Genomic DNA, 24,401 nt, shown 5'->3' with positions numbered 1-24,401 from the left:
CCGACTTTCAAGTATTTCCCACAAAAATGGAAATGTCTTTATTGATTTTTTTGATAATATGAATTTTATGAAAAATGTAAGCCATGTGCTCCAAGTGAATGGTGCTGTTTACTCTCACAACCCTGTAGGTGATAACTCTTGCACTTTGATGTATGTTGAAGGAAGTGCAATTCATTGTGTGAGCCCTAAAAAACACGTGAAGTATAGGCAGGGTTACAGATTTTTAAAAATACACAGATAAATATCCATATTACACACATAAATCAATATGTATATATGTTTACAGAAATGGGTTCATATACTATATATATCTCTTTGGTGTCCTACTTGTTAAAATTTAGTACTGTGGTGTTCCAGTTTCAAGATGGTAAACTGAGTGTATGCATTTACTGTACATTTCAATATTGAAATAATGGAAGAAATATAAAGACCCAAAAAAATATCTGTAGCCCTCACTACTGGAAAACAGAAAAGGGTGCCACAGTGGAGAAGAAACTTCTAGAATTTCTTTTTTTTTTTTTTTTTTTTTTAACTTTTTTTTTTAATTTATTTTTGAGACAGAGACAGAGCATGAATGGGGGAGGGGCAGAGAGAGAGGGAGACACAGAATCGGAAGCAGGCTCCAGGCTCTGAGCCATCAGCCCAGAGCCTGACGCGGGGCTCGAACTCACGGACCGCGAGATCGTGACCTGAGCTGAAGTCGGACGCTTAACCGACTGAGCCACCCAGGCGCCCCTAGAATTTCTACAAAGTAAAAACAGATGGACTTGGAATAATTCAGTTGTTAATCAGTGCCAGAGCTGAGCATTTAATCCAATTAGAAGCCTCCTTACCCAATCCTATTTAACACCTATCCCTTGATGAAGGTAGTTCCCAACTTTTTGTTATTTCAAACCAATTCAATAAACATCTCTGGATGGTGTACTATTGTTTCTGTAGGATAATCTCCTAGACTTGCTGGATCAAAGAGAATATATGTTTTCTTTGCAATATAATGCCAGGTTGGTCACCGTGTAGAAATAATGGACCAATTTACATTGGCATTAACAGTGCATAGGCCTTTTTCTTGGGTCAAAATGATATTTCATCTTAAACTACTCAATTCAAATAATTTATGGTTGACCATTTTCCCATATATTTAATGGCTACTTGTATGTTCTATAAAGTTTTCCATTTGTTCCCTTTTTTATTGGGCACTTTTCATTCTTTTTTGATTTGTAAGAGGTCTTGGTATATTAAGAATATTACCTTTTGTATAAATATTTTACCCAATTCACTCATCTTCCATGTTGTGATGAAATGTGAGAATGATTGCATAGTAGGTCAAACATCATTTCAGCATGTGGTATTTTAATCTAAACATTTTTCTACTAGGAAATTTCACAAAGCACCTTTGATATGCCAGGTTCATCTTCAGCTATATTTAGTCAAATTTGTCAATCATTTCCTTAATGGCTTTTTTAGCACTTGTATTATTCTAAGAATGGATTTTCACTCCAAACAGCTGTAAACTGCTCTTCAATTTTTTTCCTAGTGATTTTATGCTTAAACCATTTTTTAAAAAATAAGTAAAACTTTGGTTTGCATGACTAATTCATTCCAGAAACATGCTTGTAATCCCAAGCACTTGTATATCAAAGCAAATTTCAAGAACCATTGGCTCAGTTGTGATCATGTGACATTCAGCATCATGTAATACTCGTACTACAAGATACTGCTCATTTATAAGTTGAAATTTATTAGAAATACTTGCTTGTCTTGCTGAGCACATGTAGAACAAGTTATTTGCAATTCAAGGTTTTAAATACATTAAATCTTTAATCTGTCTGGAATTTATTTTTCTGTTTGATGAGGGGTAGAAATCTAACCTGTTTTCCTAAGTGGAAAATCAAACCAACTGTTTCTACATAATCTACTGATTATGATTTGAACTGACTTCAAATATCTACCTCACTATACACAAAATTAATGTCTCTTTGATTCTGCTATGGTGTACACTTCCGTGTCAGAGTTACGTCTGTGTCTCTTTCTCTTTCTGCATTATCTCCCTACAGAACAGCATATCCTGGGTTGGCTGGCACTCTGCCCGGCATATAGCTGGTGCTCAGCAAACACCTGATGGATGAATGAGGGAGCATGTCCTCCAGAGCTACATGTGCTGTGAAATCTGATTCTTGAATAGCACTGGTTTTACTGCCAGGAAAAGTACTATATAAGCATTAGGATATATAGCTGTACTGAAACTATCGCACATTATGCTAGATGGAAACTCCTTTCCCACAAATACTTTCAAATTTTCTGAAATAAATGTTCTAAACTATTTTAGATTTCTTCTATTGGACAAGTGACTAATAAACCATTTATAAGTTAAAATGGACCAATCTAGATTTCCTTTAAATACTACTCTATCACAGTAAAAGAGTTTTTCTTAACTTTCTGAACCACAGTACAGCAGGTCTATGACAGGTAAGTAGACAGACCTGGAATGCTCTCTGCATTCGCCTGTGCATATTATACTGTCCCCACATTGTACATATTCACACCATTTAATCCACTGAAATAGGATATAGTAATGGCTAAATGACCCAAAAGTACAGAAGTACTTCATCCTAGGTCTGCACTATATTCATATCCCCCATAAAGCAAAAACCACACCAATCACTGCATCATGAAACGTTAACCACACACGGTAAAAGCCCTGTCCTCACATACTCTTAAGTTGGTTGAAGGAGGGTGCAGCTCCTCAGAACAGAAAGATTAGCCATTGGCATAAGAATATGTGTATTAACTAAGATTTGCGGGAACATTTTTACTTTTAAAAGGTGGAATTATTATTGGGTAATATATAGAACTGTGAAATCACTACAGTGTGCACTTGAAACTAATATAACACTGTATGTTAACTACACAGGAATTAAATTTTTTTTAATTATTTTTTTTAAAATTTACATCCAAATTAGCATATAGTGCAACAATGATTTCAGGAGTAGATTCCTTAATGCCCCTTACCCATTTAGCCCATTCCCCCTCCCACACCCTTCCAGTAACCCTCTGTTTGTTCTCCATATTTAAGAGTCTCTTATGTTTTGTCCCCCTCCCTGTTTTTATATTATTTTTGTTTCCCTTCCCTTATGTTCATTTGTTTTGTCTCTTAAAGTCCTCATATGAGTGAAGTCATATGATATTTGTCCTCTAATTTCACTTACCATAATACTCTCTAGTTCTGTCCACATAGTTGCAAATGGCCAAGATTTCATTCTTTCTGATTGCCAATATTCCATTGTATACATATATACCACATATTCTTTTTCCATTCATCCATTGATGGACATTTGGGCTCTTTCCATACTTTGGCTATTGTTGATAGTGCTGCTATAAACATTGGGGTGCATGTGCCCCTTCGAAACAGCATACCTGTATCCCTTGGATAAATACCTAGTAGTGCAATTGTTGGGTCATAGGGTAGTTCTATTTTTAACTGTTTGAGGAACCTTCATACTGTTTTCCAGAGTGGCTGCACCAGCTTGCATTCCCACCAGCAATGCAAAAGACATCCTCTTTCTCCACATCCTCATCAACATCTGTTGTTGCCTGAGTTGTTAATGTTAGCCATTCTGACAGGTATAAGGCGGTATCTCATTGTGGTTTTGATATGTATTTCCCTGATGATGAGTGATGTGGAGCATTTTTTCACGTGTCAGTTGGCCATCTGGATGTCTTCTTTGGAGAAGTGTCTATTCATGTCTTTTGCCGTTTCTTCACTGGATTATGTTTTTGGGTGTTGAGTTTGATAAGTTCTTTATAGATTTTAGATACTATCCCTTTATCTGATATGTCGTTTGCAAGTATCTTCTCCCATTCCATCAGTTGAACTTTTAGTTTTGCTGATTGTTTCCTTCGCTATGCAGAGACTTTTTATTTTGATGAGGTTCCAGTAGTTCATTTTTGCTTTTGTTTCCCTTGCCTCTGGAGATGTGTTGAGTAAGACGTTGCTGCGGCTAAGATCAAAGAGGTTTTAGCCTGCTTTCTCCTTGAGGATTTTGATGGCTTCCTGTCTTCTGTTTAGGTCTTTCATCCATTTTGAGTTTATTTTTGTGTATGGTGTAAGAAAGTGGTCCAGGTTCATTCCTCTGCATGTCGTTGTCCAGTTTTCCCAGCACCACTTGCTGAAGAGACTGTCTTTATTCCACTGGATATTCTTTCCTGCTTTGTCAAAGATTAGTTGGCCATATGTTTGTGGGTCCATTTCTGGATTCTCTATTCTGTTCCATTGATTTGAGTGTCTGTTCTTGTGCCAGTACCATACTGTCTTGATGATTACAGCTTTATAGTATAGCTTAAAGTCCAGGATTGTGATGCCTCCTATTTCAGTTTTCTTTTTTAAGCTTGCTTTGGCTATTTGGGGTCTTTTCTGGTTCCATACAAATTTTAGGATTATTTCTTCTAGCTCTGTGAAGAAGGCTGGTATTACTTTGATACGGATTGCATTGAATATGTAGATTGCCTTGGATAGTATCGACATTTTAACAATATTTGTTCTTCCTATCCAGGAGCATGGAATCTTTTTCCATTTTTTTGTGTTTTCTTCAATTTATTTCATAAGCTTTCTATAGTTTTCAGTACATAGATTTTTCACTCTTTGGTTAGATTTATTCCTAGGTATGTTATGGTTTTTGATGCAACTGTAAATGGGATCGATTCTTTGATTACTCTTTCTGTTGCTTCATTGTTAGTGAATAGGAATGCAACTGATTTCTGTGCATTGATTTTATATCCTGCAACTTTGCTGAGGAATTAAAACTTTTTTAAAGTTGGGCTTATAAGAAGCAATATATTAGGAAGTATATCTTAGAGGACAAATCCCAAAGAGCAGCTAGCTTGGAACATAGAGGCTGTAGCCACAGAAAATCTTCCATCTTGATACATGCTTAGGGAAGTTAGGCCCTTGGTTCCAAATCTTGTTTTAACCATACCACATACCCAAACTCTAAACCATTTGTTCATATCATCTTTAAAACAACAAAATATAAAATAAGTAAGGACCAGTTGTAAGTCTTCACCTTACCCTTAATGGAATGCTTTCTATCATTTCCACAGCACCCTGTATAAACTTATCAAAGTGGATTATAATTAGCTATTTTTCCTGTCATACTAATAGATTCAAAGTTCACTGAGAACAGGAACAGAGCATAGAGCCATTTTATCTGAGTGCCCGACACAAAACTCTGCACATAGCAGGTGTTCATTAATGAATGAATAAAATGCCACGTTTAAGTCATTTGGAGCCATGCTGGTCTTTTAAATCCTGACTGCATGTTGTCTGGTAGAGTACAGACTCACCTAGCATAAAAAAGTTGCAATATAAATTAGGCCTGAAAAAAACAGATTCAGGTTAATTTGCTTTGAGCTCATGTTTATCAAAGAATAATAGTCTTTGTTACTATTCTCTGGAGCTTTCAGTGAAGAACCATAAAAAGTTTACCAGCAAACATAGCCTATAACTGAATGATAAATGCAGTGTACAGCCTTAGATTTTCTCCACTTCCATGCTGCCTCCTCTGCTTGTCTTGTGGATCCTCAGTTCCTCTCCTTTTCCACTCCAAACCCATTTACATCTTTGTGTGATTTTAAAGTGTTACCTACTCTAGGGATCCTTGCATTTCAGCGTTAGCTCTTTAATCAGGGTGGGAAGAGTTCTAAATTTGTTAGAGGAGGTTTAAGAGCTCTCAAAGATCTGGTGCTCTGGGTAATCTGACACCCAGATTCTGGTTTTGTTGCCAATGGATAGGGTCCTGTCTGATTAGCAGTGATGCTCTGAGGCCCTGCCTTCTCCCATGCAATGTGCACCTCACTTTTCTAAGCTTTTCTTCTTTGCTATAGCATCAAGGCTTTGACCACACACATGTATATCAATCTAAATGAACTGACCTTGATCATTTGAGAGAGATAATTCTAAATACTTACCCCAAACACTTCAGAGCTTGTTCCTGTAATGTTTTTAATAATTACTAAGTAAAAGTGGTAGTTTATAAATAACTAGTGGAAGTCAACAATTTCCTGTCCCTAATAGGCAGGAATATTCCTAAACAGGCATTTCTGAATATATCGGCAGAGCAGTGCATGCAAAAGACCTCAAAAGTCACCTTTTAATCCAATTCAGATACATACTTAACTGCATACAAGATAAACTCAGATGTTACTTTATAATTACTTTGAAACCCAGCAAACCAAAAGTGTAGAATTACTTCAGACCTCAAATGATAAGGCAAGAGAAAAAGGGAAGTAATTATTACCAATAAATATTTACAAGGTTTCTTTAATAGTTAATGGAAGAGAAAATTATCAAATTCAATGTAAAGATTAATTTTACACACAAGTACTAAAATTAAGGTTAATTCATTATTCAAGTGCTCAGTCTAGGTCAGTAATAGACTTTAGAAGGGAGTAAGAATCAACAAGACTTATGAATATAATGTATATACATACAATTTAGGGGTTTTTTTTGTTTTTTTGTTTAATTAATAATGTCTGATAAAGTAGGTTTTTCAACTTAATTAGAAAGGCTTTTAGATTAATGACCCTATTTCAGAATCGGGCTTTAACTATGCCACCTGACTGTAAACTAAGTCTAATAATCATGCTCTAGCACCTCCACAAAGTCAACAAAGACGCAGAATCACTTACTTTCACCAGCTCCTGCTGAGCCCAAATCTGAATGGGCTCTACCTGTTGAGGTGTTTGAGTCTGAATACCATACGTGTTGAGGAAAACTTGAAGGCTAAAGAAAATAGGGAAAAAATGAGAGACATTTTTAGGCAATGCATGTAAAGTGTGGAGAATGGTGGAGGAGAAGGAGGAGGAGTGAGATGAGACTACACTAGCTTGGAGAACGTTTTCATTTATTAACACGAGCAATATGCCATCTGCCCTGGGTTCCAGAGGCCCTCTTGGGTTCTTCACAAGGTATTAGATGGGAGCTCTGAGGGCTGGAAGGAAGAGTAAGCACTGATTTTGGGAATCTCCATTATTTGTTGCACTAACTTCTCAAAACTACACCCTAGACAACACTGGCACAGGTCACAGTCTTTAATATTCACATCAACTAAAACAAAGTTATTTTTAATCATGAAAAGATTGTTGTTCTGGCACTTAAAGTAACATTAATGACAGACATCCTTGAAACCCTGTCAAGGGGTTTGTGAAGTTAATCTCTCCCAAGAGACTCAATATTGCAACATAAAGCAATAAGCCCCCCAACCCCCCACTTCCCAAAGGAACACACCACCCATCTGGGTTTCATACCGTTGACTTTCTGCTATGAGTGCTACGTGAACTACCAAATCATTTTCCAGTGGGCCCTGTAATACAGAATAAGGGGTGGGGGGAACATTTTAAAAGATCCAGTCATCATCAGATACAATGAGAATCAAGGACAATATTAACCATCTCTAAGCAGTTCATTAAAATGATGAACACCTACCGGCTCCATGCAGTCACCTCTCTTTCCTTGCTCTCCACTACCTACTAATCAATTTGATGGTGTAGACAGAGTAATGGAACACCAAGGAACGGAAAGCCATAAATCTCACCGCTACCAGAGGGGCTAGCCTGTCAGGACTATTTTGAATGATGCATAAGAGTAGTCTGGGGACTGAGAGTCATTTTCCATCATTTAACTCTGGAGGGAAAGGGAGGAACTAAAAATAAAAACCCAGCTTACGTATTCTCTATTAAAAATGATTGTGAGTTAAAACTGTTCATTTGGTATCTTAATCACATATAAGGCTATTCTCTTTCTTGTTAGCCAATTTTCCTTTGGCACCTATACATCAAAATAGCTTTATTCTAATATATAATTCCTATACTAGAGAATGAACTACCCAGTTGACTATGTAATTAATACTTTGTTCAATAAATACAAGCTGTTGGGCTTAATAGTTCTAATCAAAGATAGTGTTGGATATTTGCTACTCCTTTTTGTGTGTGTATGGAAAAGATTCACTCTAGCATATACTATACACGGTTAAAATGAACCCAATTTTGAGCCTGTATTAATTAACAGAGAACATTAAGAAGCATCAATAAATTATAGTATTAGGAAGCTCTGAAAATACTGATCAAATATAATTCCTTTATAGTAATGAATCCAATATTCCCAATAGTATGCTGTAAAATGTTTGATTTACCATCAGTCAGTTACCCTCTATGGTATTCAATATGTCACTAGAATTTATGTATGATGGAAAGCAAGAAACATCAGAATACATATATCAGCAGTAAATATCCTACAATCAAAAGGATGGTTCCCAGAATCATCGTGAAAATGCATTTCAGGCAGACTTCCATATGATTTAAATGAATATATAGGAGAAAATGAGATACAACAACCCAACAAAAATAAATATACATTAAAAATACCATAAATTCTATTTTTATTTGATAAAGACCTTAAAAGTTAATGTTACTCAGAAGAATGAGAAAAAATTAATTATTCAGAATCTCATCAAGATTTCTAACACATTAAGTCTTATTTCTCTCAGATGAAATCTAGTATTTACTTCATCAAAAGGAGTAACCTTAGAGTGGGCAATTATCTACAATCTTCAAGACAATTAGAGATTCTTAAATAAAAAACAAATGAATACATATATAAGAATGCGGATGATATTTCAGTAACAATAAATAAGGCGGCTTACAGATCCTAATTGGCAAATTGGTATCTTCTTTTTGAATCACAGACCTGTTTAGGATAATGTTGTTTCCATTTGTATGACAGAGTACTTAGATCTAAAATTCTCCCTACACACGTTGAATCATAATGAGTATTTGGTTAGGGGACTATATTTGGTTGAAGAATTTTTTCATTGTAAAAACTCAGCATTTCAGACATTTCTAATTCACAAACCTTCTATGCTGATCTTAGGCCTTCAACCACAGCACAAGTGGGACCTTTCACCTCATTTCTACCCACAGACAGAATTCAGCATGTACAATCCCAACCCAGTAATTCTCTTCCTTTCATTGCCAAAATTGGAACCATCTTTTCTGTTTTCACCATTTTCGTCAAAGCACCAGCATTGTTGTCTAAACTAATGAAGTCTCTCTGAAAACATCCTAATAGGAGTTGTTAAATTCTATTTCTGAATGGTATTTCCCTTAATACTAGTATAATATTTTCTGCTTTTAGGTTTGTGAAGTGTACACATATACATATGCATACAGACACTGAAGGCCTGTATGGTACTGGTATTCTCCATTTTACCTGTATTTATGTACTCATCAAGGCATTCTAATATACAAGGCCTCATGTTAGGGCCTGATGTTGCAAGAGGAAAACAACCCAGTGTCCCTCCATGAGGAGTTTAGAGTATATTGGGACATATGAACAACAGGTATTTATTATCACATAAAAGTATTTCACTGATAGCTTCCTTTGGTAGTATAGATCTACCTTATTTTTGAAAAAATGGCTGTAGGGCATTACATTATATGGACATACCATAATTTATTTAAGGAATTTTATTTTGGTGGACATTTATGTTGTTTCCAATATTTCACTTCTGCAGAGAATAATATAATAATTGCCCTTATCTTGGAGAATCGCTAAGGATTTAGGGAGAGAACAAACTGCTAAGCACAGTATTTGGCACATAACAAAAATAAAGGGCACTAATACTTGCTGCAGTTGTACTTATTATTTTCACAGCTATCCTAGGACAGCTGCTCCTCTCGTCCTTGTTGAGATTTGCTGTAATACCTGTGTCAACTTAAATCTCATTGGCTTCCATCATTCTAACACATTAGGACCATCCATTATCCCATTTTTGTACGGCTAGTTCTTCTCCAAAGAATTCCAAACATCTTTTAAAAGAAATCCTCAGGTGACTTACCACTTTCCAATTTTTTCTTTTATTTCTCAAACATAGACTACAGCTATTTTCTTACCTTTCTTGCCTCTATAATTCTGCACTTTGCCTTCCAACATACTTTGCCTTTAGAGACGGAAATCCTTACACTTAAGTCCTTGGTTTTCTACTCATTGCACTTCTCTTTCCTTGTCTCTCTCACCAAACTCAATCACTCTGTAGCTTTAGTTACCACCTCTAAGCAGATGATTTCATATTTATATTTCTAGTCTTACACTTTCTCTGAGTTCCAGTGCCCATATTTTTAAGTGCTTTCTGGACATTTTCTCTTGGCTATTTCCAAAGGTAAAAATTCTAAAATTCAACTCCTCACTAACCCTATCTCCACCCCAAACAAGCTCACTTCCAGCTCAGAATGTCAGAATCATCTTTGACTCCTGATTATTACCCTCCATATCCAATTTGTCACCAAAATCCTGTTAAATCTTTTCTTCATAAAGTGTCTTGAACATTCTTTTCTTTTCCTTTCTATAGCGATATCCAGGATTGGAAAGTACCAACAATAGCAACAAACACTTTATGTAACATTTGACATTCTATGTGCAGGGTATGGTACTAACAAACCATTATTTTATAATAACAAACCATTATTTCCATTTTCCAGGTAATAAAACTGACACAAAGAAAGCTTAAGTAACCTATCCAGCAAACAGCAAACAGCAGGGCTAGAATTGTGATGCAAGATCTTATGGAGAAGATGGCGCCATAGGAGGACGTTAGGCTCACCGCGTCCTACTGATCACTTAGATTCTACCCACATCTGCCTAAATAACCGAGAAAACTGCCAGAAGACTAGCAGAATGGACTCTCTGGAGCCAAGCATAGACAAGAGGCTGATGGAAGAAGGTAGGAAGGGCAGAGAGGTGGTGCACGCTAGACGGACTGGCGGGAGGGAGCCAGGGTGGTGGAGGGGCAGCCCCCCACCCCCTGCAAAGCAGAGCCCCTGAGTCTGACTTGCCAAAGGGGAGGGGCTGGACGGAGTGAGTTCTGACAGCCAGCAGGACTTAACATCTGGAATGTTATAAGTCAACAGTTCTGCTTGGACAGCAGGAGGGCAAGAGGACATCCGGGGGGAGAGGTGTTGAGCCCTGGAAGACAGAGCTCAGCTCGGCAGGGAACAAAGGGGCTGGCCAGGGCCATCTCCCTCTCCCATCCCATAGACGAAATCCCAAAAGGAACCAGCTCCCATCACCGAACTTACTTGCATAGCGCAAACACCCAACGCTGTGCTTCTCTGGACCCATCCCTCCGATGGGTCTGCCTGCCTGCCTCCCTCCCGGTGCTGCAGGGCCTCTCCCGCAGGGGACTACTGATGGCAAAGCCAGCTAAGCCTGCCCCTCCCACCCCTGTGCACCTTGCGGATCCACCCTGGCTAACACGCCAGATCACATCAAAGCAGCACCATAAGCCTGGGAGTGTGCAAGTAGCCCAGACAGGGGCCACACACTCCACAGAGAGTCCTGCCCCTGGGAGAGGGTAAGATAAGGTAAACACCAGTCTGACTGTGGGCTCAGTTGTGGGCAGGGGACAGACATCATGTCTGACTGCGGCCCGCCCACCAAAACAAGTTACTCCAGACAGCACAGGAAGTGCTCTGCAGTTCCTTGCCACTCCAGGGACTATTCTAAATGATGAAATGGAAGAATTCTGCTGAAAAGAAACTCCAGGAAGTAGCGACAGCTAACGAATTGATCAAAAACAATTTAAGCAATATAACAGAACAAGAATTGAGAATAATGGTCATAAAATTAATCACTGGGCTTGAAAAAAGTATAGAGGACAACAGAGAATCTATTGCTACAGAGATCAGGGGAGTAAGAAACACTCATGAGGAGCTAAAAAATAAAAATAAATGAGGTGCTATAAATGAGGCGCAAAATAAAATGGAGGCGACCACAACTCGGATTGAAGAGGCAGAGGAGAGAATAGGTGAATTAGAACATAAAATTATGGAAAAATGAGGAAGCTGAGAAAAAGAGAGATAAAAAAATCCAGGAGTATGAGGGGAGACTTAGAGAACTAAGTGATGCAATCAAAAGGAACAATATCCGTATAATAGGAATTCCAGAAGAGGAAGAGAGAGAGAAAGGGGCTGAAGGTGTATTTGAACAAATCATGGCTGAGAACTTCCCTGATATGGGGAATGAAACAGGCATTGAAATCCAAGAGGCACAGAGAACTCCCTTCAGACGTAACTTGAATCGATCTTCTGCACAACATATCATAGTGAAACTGGCAAAATACAAGGATAAAGAGAAAATTCTGAAAGCAGCTAGGGATAAACACGCTCTAACGTATAAAGGGAGAACGATAAGACTAGTGGCAGATCTATCTACTGAAACTTGGCAGGCCAGAAAGGAATGGCAGGAAATCTTCAATGTGATGACCAGAAAAAAAAATGTGCACCCAAGAATCCTTTATCCAGCAAGTCTGTCATTCAGAATAGAAGGAGAGATAAAGATCTTCCCAAACAAACAAACACTGAAGGAATTCATCACCATTAAACCAGCCCTACAAGAGATCCTAAGGGGGGTTCTGTGAGTGAAATGTTGCAAGGACCACAAAGGACCAGAGACATCACTACAAGCATGAAACCTACCGACATCACAATGACTCTAAACCCATATCTTTCTATAATAAGATTGAATGTAAATGGACTAAATGCTGCAACCAAAAGACATAGGGTATCAGAATGGATAAAAAAAAAAACAAGACCCATCTATTTGCTGTCTGTCTAAAAGAGACACCTTTTAGACCTGAGGACACCTTCAGATTGAAAGTGAGGGGATGGAGAACTATTTATCATGCTACTGGAAGTCAAAAGAAAGCTGGAGTAGCCATACTTATATCAGACAAACTAGACTTTAAATTAAAGGCTGTAACAAGAGATGAAGAAGAGCATTATATAATAATTAGAGGGTCTATCAGGAAGAGCTAACAATCATAAATGTCTATGAGCTGAATACGGGAGTCCCCAAATATATAAAACAATTAATCACAAACATAAGCAACCTTATTGATAAGAATGTGGTAATTGCAGGGGACGTTAATACGCCACTTACAACAATGGATAGATCATCTAGACACACGATCAATAAAGAAACAAGGGCCCTGAATGATACACTGGACCAGAAGGATTTGACAGATATATTTAGAACTCTGCATCCCAAAGCAACAGAATATACTTTCTTCTCGAGTGCATATGCAACATTCTCCAAGATAGATTACATACTGGGTCACAAAACAGCCCTTCATAAGTATACAAGAATTGAGATCCTACCATGCACACTTTCAGACCACAATGCTCAACCACAGGAAAAAGTCTGGAAAACCTCCAAAAACATGGAGGTTAAAGAACAACCTACTAAAGAATGAGTGGGTCAACCAGGCAATTACAGAAGAAATTTAAAAATATATGGAAACAAATGAAAATGAAAATACAACAATCCAAACTCTTTGAGATGCAGCGATGACAGTCCTGAAAGGAAAATAACTGCAGTCCAGGCCTATCTTAAGAAACAAGAAAAATCCCAAACACAAAATCTAACAGCACACCTAAAGGAAATAGAAGCAGAACAGTAAAGACACCCCAAACCCAGCAGAAGAAGAGAAATAATAAAGATCAGAGCAGAATTAAACAATATAGAATCTAAAAAAACTGTAGAGCAGATCAATGAAACCAAGAGTTGGCTTTTTGAAAAAATAAACAAAATTGATAAACCTCTAGGCAGGCTTCTCAAAAAGAAAAGGGAGATGACCCAAATTGATAAAATCATGAATGAAAATGGAATTATTACAACCAATCCCTCAGAAACACAAGCAATTATCAGGGAATACTATGAAAAATTATATGCCAATAAACTAGACAACCTGGAAGAAATGGACAAATTCCTAAGCACCCACGCACTTCCAAAACTCAAACACTAAGAAATAGAAAACTTGAACAGACCCATAACCAGCAAAGAAATTAAATCAGTTATCAAAAATCTCCCAACAAATGAGTCCAGGACCAGATGGCTTCCCAGGGGAATTCTACCAGACATTTAAAGCAGAGATAATACCTATCCTTCTCAAGCTGTTCCAAAAAATAGGAAGGGAAGGAAAACTTCCAGACTCATTCTATGAAGCCAGCATTACTTTGATTCCTAAACCAGATAAAGACCAGCAAAAAAAGAGAACTACAGGCCCATATCCCTGATGAATATAGATGCAAAAATTCTCAATAAGATACTAGCAAATCGAATTCAACAGCATATAAAAAGAATTATTCACCATGATCAAGTGGGATTCATTCCTGGGCTGCGGGGCTGGTTCAACATTCACAAATCAATGTGATACATCACATTAATAAAAGATAAGAACCATATGACCCTGTCAATCGATGCAGAAAAAGCATTTGACAAAATTCAGCATCTTTCTTAATAAAAACCCTCAAGAAAGTCGGGATAGAAGGAACATACTTAAACATCATAAAAGCCATTTATGAAAAGCCCACAGCTAATATCATCCTCAATGGGGAAAAACTGAGAGCTTTTTCCCTGAGATCAGGAACACGACAGGGATGTCCACTCTCACCACTGTTGTTTAACATAGTGTTGGAAGTGCTAGCATCAGTAATCAGGCAACAAAAGGAAATCAAAGGCATCAAAACTGGCAATGCTGGAAGTCAAGCTTTCACTTTATGCAGATGACATGATATGATACATGGAAAACCCAACAGACTCCACTAAAAGTCTCCTAGAACTGATACATGAATTCAGCAAAGTTGCAGGATACAAAATCAATTTAGAGAAATCAGTTGCATTCTTATACACTAATAATGAAGCAACAGAAAGACAAATAAACTGATCCCACTCACAATTGCATCAAGAAGCATAAAATACCTAGGAATAAACCTAACCAAAGATGTAAAGATCTGTATGCTGAAAACTTATAGAAAGCTTATGAAGGAAATTGAAGAAGATATAAAGAAATGGAAAACATTCCATGCTGATGGATTGGAAGAATAAATATTGTCAAAATGTCAATACTACCCAAAGCTATCTACACATTCAATGCAATCCCAATCAAAATTGCACCAGCATTCTTCTCGAAGCTAGAACAAGCAATCCTAAAATCTGTATGGAACCACAAAAGGCCCTGAATAGCCAAAGGAATTTTGAAGAAGAAGACCAAAGCAGGAGGCATCACAATCCCAAACTTTAGCCTCGACTACAACACTGTAATCATCAAGATAGCATGGTGTTGGCACAAAAACAGGCACATAGACCAATGGAATAGAATAGAAACCCCAGAACTAGACCCACAAACGTATGGCCAACTAATCTTTGACAAAGCAGGAAAGACTATCCAATGGAAAAAAGACAGTCTCTTTAACAAATGGTGCTGGGAGAACTGGACAGCAACATGCAGAAGGTTGAAACTAGACCACTTTCTTACACAATTCACAAAAATAAACTCAAAATGGATAAAGGACCTGAATGTGAGACAGGAAACCATCAAAACCCTAGAGGAGAAAGCAGGAAAAAATCTCTCTGATCTCAGCTGCAGCAATTTCTTACTTGACACATCCCCAAAGGCAAGGAAATTAAAAGCAAAAATGAACTATTGGGACCTCATGAAGATAAGAAGCTTCTGCACAGCAAAGGAAACAACCAACAAAACTAAAAGGCAACCAACGGAATGGGAAAAGATATTTGCAAATGACATATCAGACAAAGGGCTAGTATCCAAAATCTATAAAGAGCTCACCAAACTCCACACCCGAAAAACAAATAATCCAGTGAAGAAATGGGCAGAAAACATGAATAGACACTTCTCTAAAGAAGACATCCGGATGGCCAACAGGCACATGAAAAGATGTCAACATCGCTCTTCATCAGGGAAATACATATCAAAACCACACTCAGATACCACCTCATGCCAGTCAGAGTGGCTAAAATGAACAAATCAGGAGACTATAGATGCTGGCAAGGATGTGGAGAAACGGGAACCCTCTTGCACTGTTGGGTGGAATGCAAACTGATGCAGCCACTCTGGAAAACAGTGTGGAGGTTCCTCAAAACATTAAAATTAGATCTACCCTATGACCCAGCAATAGCACTGCTAGGAATTTACCCAAGGGATACAGGAGTGCTGATGCATAGGGGCACTTGTACCCCAATGTTTATAGCGGCACTCTCAACAATAGCCAAATTATGGAAAGAGCCTAAATGTCCATCAACTGATGAATGGATAAAGAAATTGTGGTTTATATACACAATGGAGTACTACATGGCAATGAGAAAGAATGAAATATGGCCTTTTGTAGCAACGTGGATGGAACTGGAGAGTGTTATGCTAAGTGAAATAAGTCATACAGAGAAAGATAGATACCATATGTTTTCACTCTTATGTGGATCCTGAGAAAGTTAACAGAAGACCATTGGGGAGGGGAAGGAAAAAAAAAAAAAGAGGTTAGAGAGGGAGGGAGCCAAACCATAAGAGACTCTTAAAAACTGAGAACAAACTGAGGGTTGATGGGGGTGGAAGGGGGGGGTGGGTGATGGGTATTGAGGAGGGCACCTGTTGGGATGAGCACTGGGTGTTGTATGGAAACCAATTTGACAATAAATTTCATATTAAAAAAATTTTTTAAAAGAGATCCAACAAGTTTGCAGAATCTGTGCTCATATTCACTCACTTATTTTGTCTCTCAGAGAGTGGAAAAGGGCGGGTGTTAAGACTGGAAAGATCCACATACAAATCCTATTTTATTACTTTATCCTGGCACTATCTGGGTCATCTAATAGATGTCTTAAATTTGTTATGGACAAGACTGAGCCACGGAATTCCATCTTTAGAACGACTCATCCGCAAAGTATTTCTTGTGTCTTTAAGGCCCCACACTATGTACTCATTTGATCTGGCAAATAATATGTAAGTCATTCTCAATTCCTTTTTCCTTCAAACCTTCTAAACAACAACAACAAACAACAACAACAACAACAACATAACACTTATTGAGGACTATGTAACCATAGTAAATTACTCATTAAAACACCCATACTAGGTAGGTTCCTATTATTATTCTCATTTACTGATGAGACAACTGAAGCATGGAGTAGTTAAAAACTTAGCCAATATCACACAGATAATAAATGGAAAAGGGGGAATTCACATCTGGGCAATTTCATCTATCTCTTAAACATTATAGTGTCTGCCTATCTAATGTGTGAATTCACCAATCAGTTATATGGTTCCACTTGTAAAGCATGTCTCAAACACATCACTTCTGTCACAATCACCACTGCTACCAACCTCTACTCAAAGTCACCATGATCTTTCAGTTGATCAATTAACTGTGTAACTACCTCAGTCTTATCTCACCATGCACAGTGCCCCATCCTGCAAACAGCAATGAGGAGATTTTTTTCAAGAAGTGGCATTTGATGGGATGGGCACTGGGTGTTATATGTAAGTGATGAATCTCTGGGTTCTACTCCTAAAACCAATACTACACTGTATGTTAACTAACAAAAATTTAACTAAATAATTTTTTTTAAGTGTATATCATACCATCTCACCACCACCTCACCCCACCCCACCTCCAGGCATACATACATGGACACTCTGTTTATAACTCTCCAGTGGTTTCCTATTGCCCACAGAATAAGAACCAAACTGCTTACCATTACCTACCATGGCTTGCATGACCTAGTTCCAAGCATACCTCTTCTTACTCATTCTTCCTCCCTTCCTTCACCATGTTTAAGCCACAAGGTGTTGTGTCTGTCGCTTGAAATGCCAGCTGTGTTCCTATCACTGGGCCTCTGCACTTGTTGAACTTCTGTTTGGAATGTTTTTCCTACCAATTGTTTCGAGAATGCCTTTTTGTTATGCAGGTCTCAGCCATTATCCCTTCCACAGAAAGGCCTTCTAAGACAGCCAGCCCCTCTATCATTTTACCTTACTTATTTTGTCTACATCATAGTACTTGCCAGCTCCAGAAATTATATTACATTATTTACATAAATGCTCAGTGTTATTCATTCCCACCAGAAAGTAACTTCCTAAAGACAGGAACCTTGATCTATCTTATCCATTGTTATGCCCCAATTGCCTAGAAGAAAACCTGAGCATATAGTTGGTGCTTACTATTTGTTAAATGACTGCCCAAGCAAGTACCTCAATTGTGTTTATCTCTAAAACAGGAATAATGATATGTAATATGCCTACCACACAGGGGGAGAATCAATAAAAAAAAATATTACTGATCTCCTAAACACATGATATTTACACTATTTGTTCTGTGATAATCTGTGTCAACTAACCTCGCTAAACCTGTTTCTTCACTGGTACACTGGAATAAAAGTATCTATTTCATAGGATTATGAAGATAATAGAGAGCACATATAAGCATTTAACACAGTATCTCACATATCCTCTTAAGTGTTCAAAAAACATTAGCCTTCTCATCAACTCCAGAAGTATAACCACAATCCTTGACTTTCTGTTTCATACTTGCCTCTGCCCATCTTCCACAATTTATGGTCAGGCTAATTTTCTTATATCAGTGATTTGCACAAAGGAAGTGGTCAAAAACTATTTGTTGAATGAATGAAGAAAAGGGAGGAAATATGGGTGAGTAAACATATATCTACGTAATGTTTACGATATCACTTCCATACTCTAAAACCAGTGCTTCCCAAATAAAGCCCCAACTTCCAGAAGACCTTTTACAATGTCACTGCTACCTATGGTTCCCTTATTTCTCTCCCATCTGTTTGCCTGAGAGCACTCCACTAAAAACAGTTCATTCTTGTCCATCTCAAGTTTCTGTCTACTGTTCTTCTGTTATTCTACATTTGAACTGCTCTTTTCTTCCTGTCTATACAGATCCTGACCCACTTTTTCAATAGTGTCCTCTATAAACTCCCCAAACATCAAGGTGCCCAGATATCTTCTGTTCCTGTCAGCAAGAGCAGATATTGTCTGTATGAGTCACTTGACAATATTCATACCATCTCATTGGAAGGCTGTTTGCATGGTTTTAAGTGGTCTATATAACTACAGAGTGAACCCTGTAAGGGGCCCATGTGTTCACTTTTCTTACCTAGCATGTATACACCACCTTATATTAAAAGAAAAACAGTGCTCACTTGGTGGTCTGAAAGAAGAATCTTGTTTTTTAAAGTATTGCTGTTTACATTTATTAATAATACACAAATCACTCCTTGAATACACACAAATATTTACAAATATTGCTATTTTTAACAAAGGGAAATAATCATAACATAGTGTACACATTTATATAAGCCATCAAGAATGTACACAGGTCATTTTAATCACATGATTGAGGACCAACAACCTGTAGTTGGAAATACTCTAATTTAAAACTTTCACCTTTACAAATGAATCAAGTTAGGTTTAAAAGTTTTATTGTGATAAAAACCACATAACACAAAATTTACCATTTTAACCAGGTTTAAGTGTACAGTAGAAATTTTTATAGCACAACTTGCCTATAAGATAGGCACTACCTATATTAACACTAACTGATCTTGCTAAAAATTTAAACTATGATAATTAAAGCACTGCATGTACATCTGTCTAGATTCTAGTTTTTAAATTACCCAAATCAGGTCAAAGCAGCAAAGCTAGGAGATTTGCAGCTGGGAACTATAAATAAAACAGTGTAATACAACTTTCAAAGGGTATACAGAGAAACTTTAATGTGAATGTGCCCTAATGGTTTCCTTCCCCTTGTTCTGTTTTTAATTTAATTTTTCAACAGATAATTAATTTATATGGTTCAAAATTTCAAAATTATTTAAGTTTTCAGTGAAGTGTCTCTCCTTCCTACTTGTGGCCCCTGCAGATAATTAAGTTTTTTACAAATTGAAGTATTGTAACCCTATATAAAGCAAGGCTATCGGCACCATTTTTCCAACAGCATTTCCCCACTTTGTGTCTGTGTGTCACACTTTGGTAATTCTCACAATATTTCCAATTTTCTCATTATTATTATAGTTGTTATGGTTATCTGTGATCAGTGATCTTTGATGTTATGATTGTAATTGTTTTGGGGTGCCACAAATTGTGTCCATAAAAGGCAGCAAACTTAACTGATAAATGTTGTGTGTGTTCTGACTGTTCCACTGACTGGCCTGTCTCTTTCCCTCTCCTCAGGCTTCCCTATTCCTTAAGATACAGCAATGTTGAAAGTAAGCCAATTAATAACCCTACAATTGCCTCTAAGTATGCAAGTAAAAGGAAGAGTCATATGTCTCTCATTTTAGACCAAAAGCTAGAAATGATTAAGTTCTGTGAGGAAGGCATATAAGACAGACTGAGAGCTGGGCCTCTTGTGCCAGTTAGTCAAGTTGTAAAAAAAAAAAAAAAAAAAAGGAAAAGTTCTTGAAGAAAATGAAAAGTGCTATGCCACAAATGATCTGAAAGTGAGATAGCCTAATTGCTGATATGGAGAAAGTTTTAGTAGTCCTGATAGATCCAACCAGTCACAGCATTCGCTAAGCCAAAACCTAGTTCAGAACAAGGCCCTCAACTCTCTTCAATTCTAAGAAGGCAGAGAGAGATGAGGAAGCTGCAGAAGAAAAGTTTGAAGCTAGCAGAGGTTGTTTCACAAGGTTTAAGGAAAGAAGCCATCTTCATTACATCAAAGTGCAAAGTGAAGCAGCAAGTGCTGATGTAGAAACTGCAGTGAGTTTTCTGGAGGATCTAACTAACATAATTAATAAAGGTGGCTACAATAAACAACAGGTTTTCAGTGTAGATGAAACCACCTTCTATGTCATCTAAAACTTTGAAAGTTACTTAGAAGAAGTCAATGCCTGGCTTTAAAGCTCCAAAGGACAGGCTGATTCTCTTATTAGAAGCTAATGCAGCCGGTGACTTTAAATTGAAGCCAATGTGCATTTACCATTCTGAAAATCTTAGGGCCCTTAAGAATTATGCTAAATTGGGGCGCCTGGGTGGCGCAGTCGGTTAAGCGTCCGACTTCAGCCAGGTCACGATCTCGCGGTCCGTGAGTTCGAGCCCCGCGTCAGGCTCTGGGCTGATGGCTCGGAGCCTGGAGCCTGTTTCCGATTCTGTGTCTCCCTCTCTCTCTGCCCCTCCCCCGTTCATGCTCTGTCTCTCTCTGTCCCAAAAATAAATATAAAAAAAAAAATGTTGAAAAAAAAAAATTTAAAAAAAAGAATTATGCTAAATCTACTCTGCCTGTGCACTATAAATGGAACAACAAAAGCTGGATGACAGCCCATATGTTTACAACATGGGTTACTGAATATTTCAAGCCCACTGTTGAGATCTACTGCACAGAAAAAAAAGATTCCTTTCAAAATATAACTGCTCATTGGCCATGCACCTGGTCATCCAAGAGCTCTGATGATGTACAATGAGATTAATGTTTTCATGTATGTTAACACAACATCCATGGATCAAAGAGTAATTTTGACTTTCAAGTCTTCTTATTTAAGAAATACATTTCTTAAGGCTATAGATGCCATAGATAGTAATTCCTCTGGTGGGCCTGGGCAAAGTAAATGGAAAACCCTCTGGAAAGGATTCACCATTCTAGATGCCATCAAGAACATTCGTGATTCATGGGAAGGGGTCAAAATACAAACATGAAAAGGAGCTTGGAAGAAGTTTATTCCCACCCTCACAGATAACTTGGAGGGGTTCAAGACTTCAGTGGAGAAATATCTGCAGATGTGGTAGAAACAGCAAGAGAAATGAATGAGAAGTGGAGCCTGGAGATGGGACTGAATCTCTGCAATCTCATGATCAAACGTTAACAGATGACGAGTTGCTACTTATGATGATCAAAAAAGTGGTTTCTTGAGATGGAATTTATTCCTGGCAAAGATACTATAAAGATTGTTGAAATGACAACAAAGGATTTAGAATATTACATATACTAGTTGATAAAACAACAGCAGGGTTTGAGAGGATTGTTCCCAATTCTGAAAGAAGTCCTATGGTGGGTAAAATGCTACCAAACAGCATCACATGTTACAGAGAAACCATTATGAAAGAATCAATCAATGTGGCAAGCTTCATTATTGTCTTAGTTTAAGAAATAGCCACAGTCACCCCAACCTTCAGCAACCACCGCCCTGATCAGGCAGCAGCCATCATGATCAAGGCAAGACTCTTCATCAGCAAAAAGATTACGATTTGCTAAAAGCTCAGCTGCTAATTATCATTTTTCAGCAATAAAGTAGTTTTTAATTCAGGTATATTCAGTGTTGTTTTAGACATAATGCTATTGCACACTAAACAGACTACAGTATAGGTAAACATAACTTTTATATGCACTGGGAAACCAAAATTTCATTTGACTTGTTGCTGAGATATTTGGTTTATTGCAGTAGTCTGAAGCCAAACCCACAATATCTCTGAGGTATGCCTGCACAACTCATTCATGGAAATAACATGATTTATTAAAATTATTAATAAGATTTATATTATTATTTTATTGGTTATATTTGTTTTGAAGTCCAGTTTAGAATGTCAAAAAACTAGTATATCTTGATAGACTGCTATGTATTATTTAAGAACTATGTTATATAGTGTCACAAGAATTCCCATATTTAAAGATCAGGAAATTGATATGGAGAAAGGTGAAATAATTTGTCAAAGGTCATATGTCTAGCCAGTGGTAGAGCTTAAACCTGACTGCAGGTATGTCTATGTCCAAAGTCAATATGGTACATGTCATAGTATATATTTCATAGATTATATGCTGACTGCTATTGTGGTTTGCAGTAGTCTGGGTTCTCCAGAAAGCAGAAATGACAGAGTGTGTGTCTGTGTAAAGAGCAGAAAAAGATTCACTATTAAGAACTGGTTCAGGGGATGCCTGGGTGTATCCGACTTCGGCTCAGGTAATGATCTCACGGTTCGTGGGTTCAAGCCCTATGTCAGGCTCTGCGCTGACAGCTAAGAGCCTGGAGCCTGCTTCGGATTCTCTTTCTCCCTCTCTCTCTGCTCCTCCCCCACTTGCACGTGCTCTCTCTCTCTCTCTCTCTCTCAAAAAATAAAATAAATAAACACTTAAAAAATTAAAACAAAAAATTTTAAAAGAAAGTGTTGGTTCAGGTAATTATGATGTCTGGTAAGTTCCCAGATCTGCAGTGCAAGTCCCAGGAGAATTGATAGTATAGTTCATCTGCAGGCCAGGAGGCTCAATACTGAGTTCAAATCCAAAGGTAGGAAAAAAGCTGATGTCCCAGTTTCAAGGCCATCAGGCAGGGAGATTCCTCTCTTACTCATGGAAGGGTCAGCCTCTGTGTTCTATTCAGGCTTACATGGATGAAGTCTGCCCACATTAGGGAAAGCAATCTGACTTGCTTAGTCTGAGTTAAATGTTAATCTTGTCCCCAAATACTCTCACCCTCATCCAGAATGTCTGACCAGATATTTGGCACGGTGTGTGCCAGTCAAGCTGACATATAAAATTAACCATCACGTGGTTGCAGGAATGTGTTACAATCATGGGGGGCAGAGTGGCAAGCAAAAGCCATTGTGACCCAACAGTCCACTCTTCATCCATTTGAGATCAGGTTTTAAGAAAACTCAATTCCAACTGTTGTTTAAAAAATACCTATTTTTAATTTGCTTTTTGATAGCATATAATTCTTTTTTTTTCAATATATGAAATTTATTGTCAAATTGGTTTCCATACAACACCCAGTGCTCATCCCAAAAGGTGCCCTCCTCAATACCCATCACCCACCCACCCCTCCCTCCCACCCCCCATCAACCCTCAGCTTGTTCTCGGTTTTTAAGAGTCTCTTAAGATAGCATATAATTCTTACATTCTTGGCAATTAAATTTAAAAATTATCTCTTCTATTAAATAATGTATAACAGTATGTAGAATTCATAATTCTTACTTTTGGAACATTGTATTGAACCCTAGTCTAAGCTTTATTTTTTAAATGCCTTATGCTGCATAAAATCATCTATTGTGGTTGGCTTGAATGGGTCTTTTATTGAGAGAAGAGCAAGTGAGGAGGGAGAGAAGGAAATAAAAAAGAAGCCAACAAATAAATGGGTCACACCTCATCCAAGGCTGGTCTTGCCTCAAGGGTAGTGCACTTGAAACATTCTATGCCTCTGCTTTTGGGGCCTTACAGAAACTCATTTATGCTCATTAGCCTTCCTCAGTAGGTCCTGCCAATAGCCAGCATTTTTTCATTACATTCATTTTTCAGCAAAACCTCATTAGCTGAAGAAACCAAGCAGATGCTTTATACATCTCAATTCCAACTGGAGACACTGCAACCGCAGTATTTTTCCTGTAGGAGCCAAGTAACAGGATACAGCAGTTTGAACACAGGCACATCCTGACTGGAACACATTGGCATCTTGTTCTGACATTTCCAACCAAGCCAAAGCAGCAACATGGAGAAAACTAATAGGGAAGCAGAGAAAAGATAAGTAGAAATACCTGAGGAATAACAAC

The 24,401-nt window shown here is 37.8% G+C and overlaps 1 protein-coding gene across 5 annotated transcripts in view; it reads right to left on the bottom strand.

The window, feature by feature from the left end:
* The window catches only part of PHKB (phosphorylase kinase regulatory subunit beta), a 255,172-nt gene that overhangs the window by 39,896 nt on the left and 190,875 nt on the right, over positions 1-24,401 (bottom strand). For all 5 annotated transcript variants that reach the window (XM_058708055.1, XM_058708056.1, XM_058708054.1 and 2 more), the window contains 2 exons: positions 7,303-7,358; positions 6,685-6,778 (listed from right to left, as the gene is read on the bottom strand). In XM_058708055.1, the coding sequence (XP_058564038.1) occupies positions 6,685-6,778; positions 7,303-7,358 (150 nt within the window). The remainder of the gene's footprint in view (positions 1-6,684; positions 6,779-7,302; positions 7,359-24,401) is intronic.

The sequence above is a fragment of the Neofelis nebulosa genome, chromosome 17 (assembly GCF_028018385.1).
Source record: "Neofelis nebulosa isolate mNeoNeb1 chromosome 17, mNeoNeb1.pri, whole genome shotgun sequence".
NCBI lineage: Eukaryota > Metazoa > Chordata > Mammalia > Carnivora > Felidae > Neofelis > Neofelis nebulosa.
This window is presented reverse-complemented; position numbering and strand designations above follow the sequence as displayed.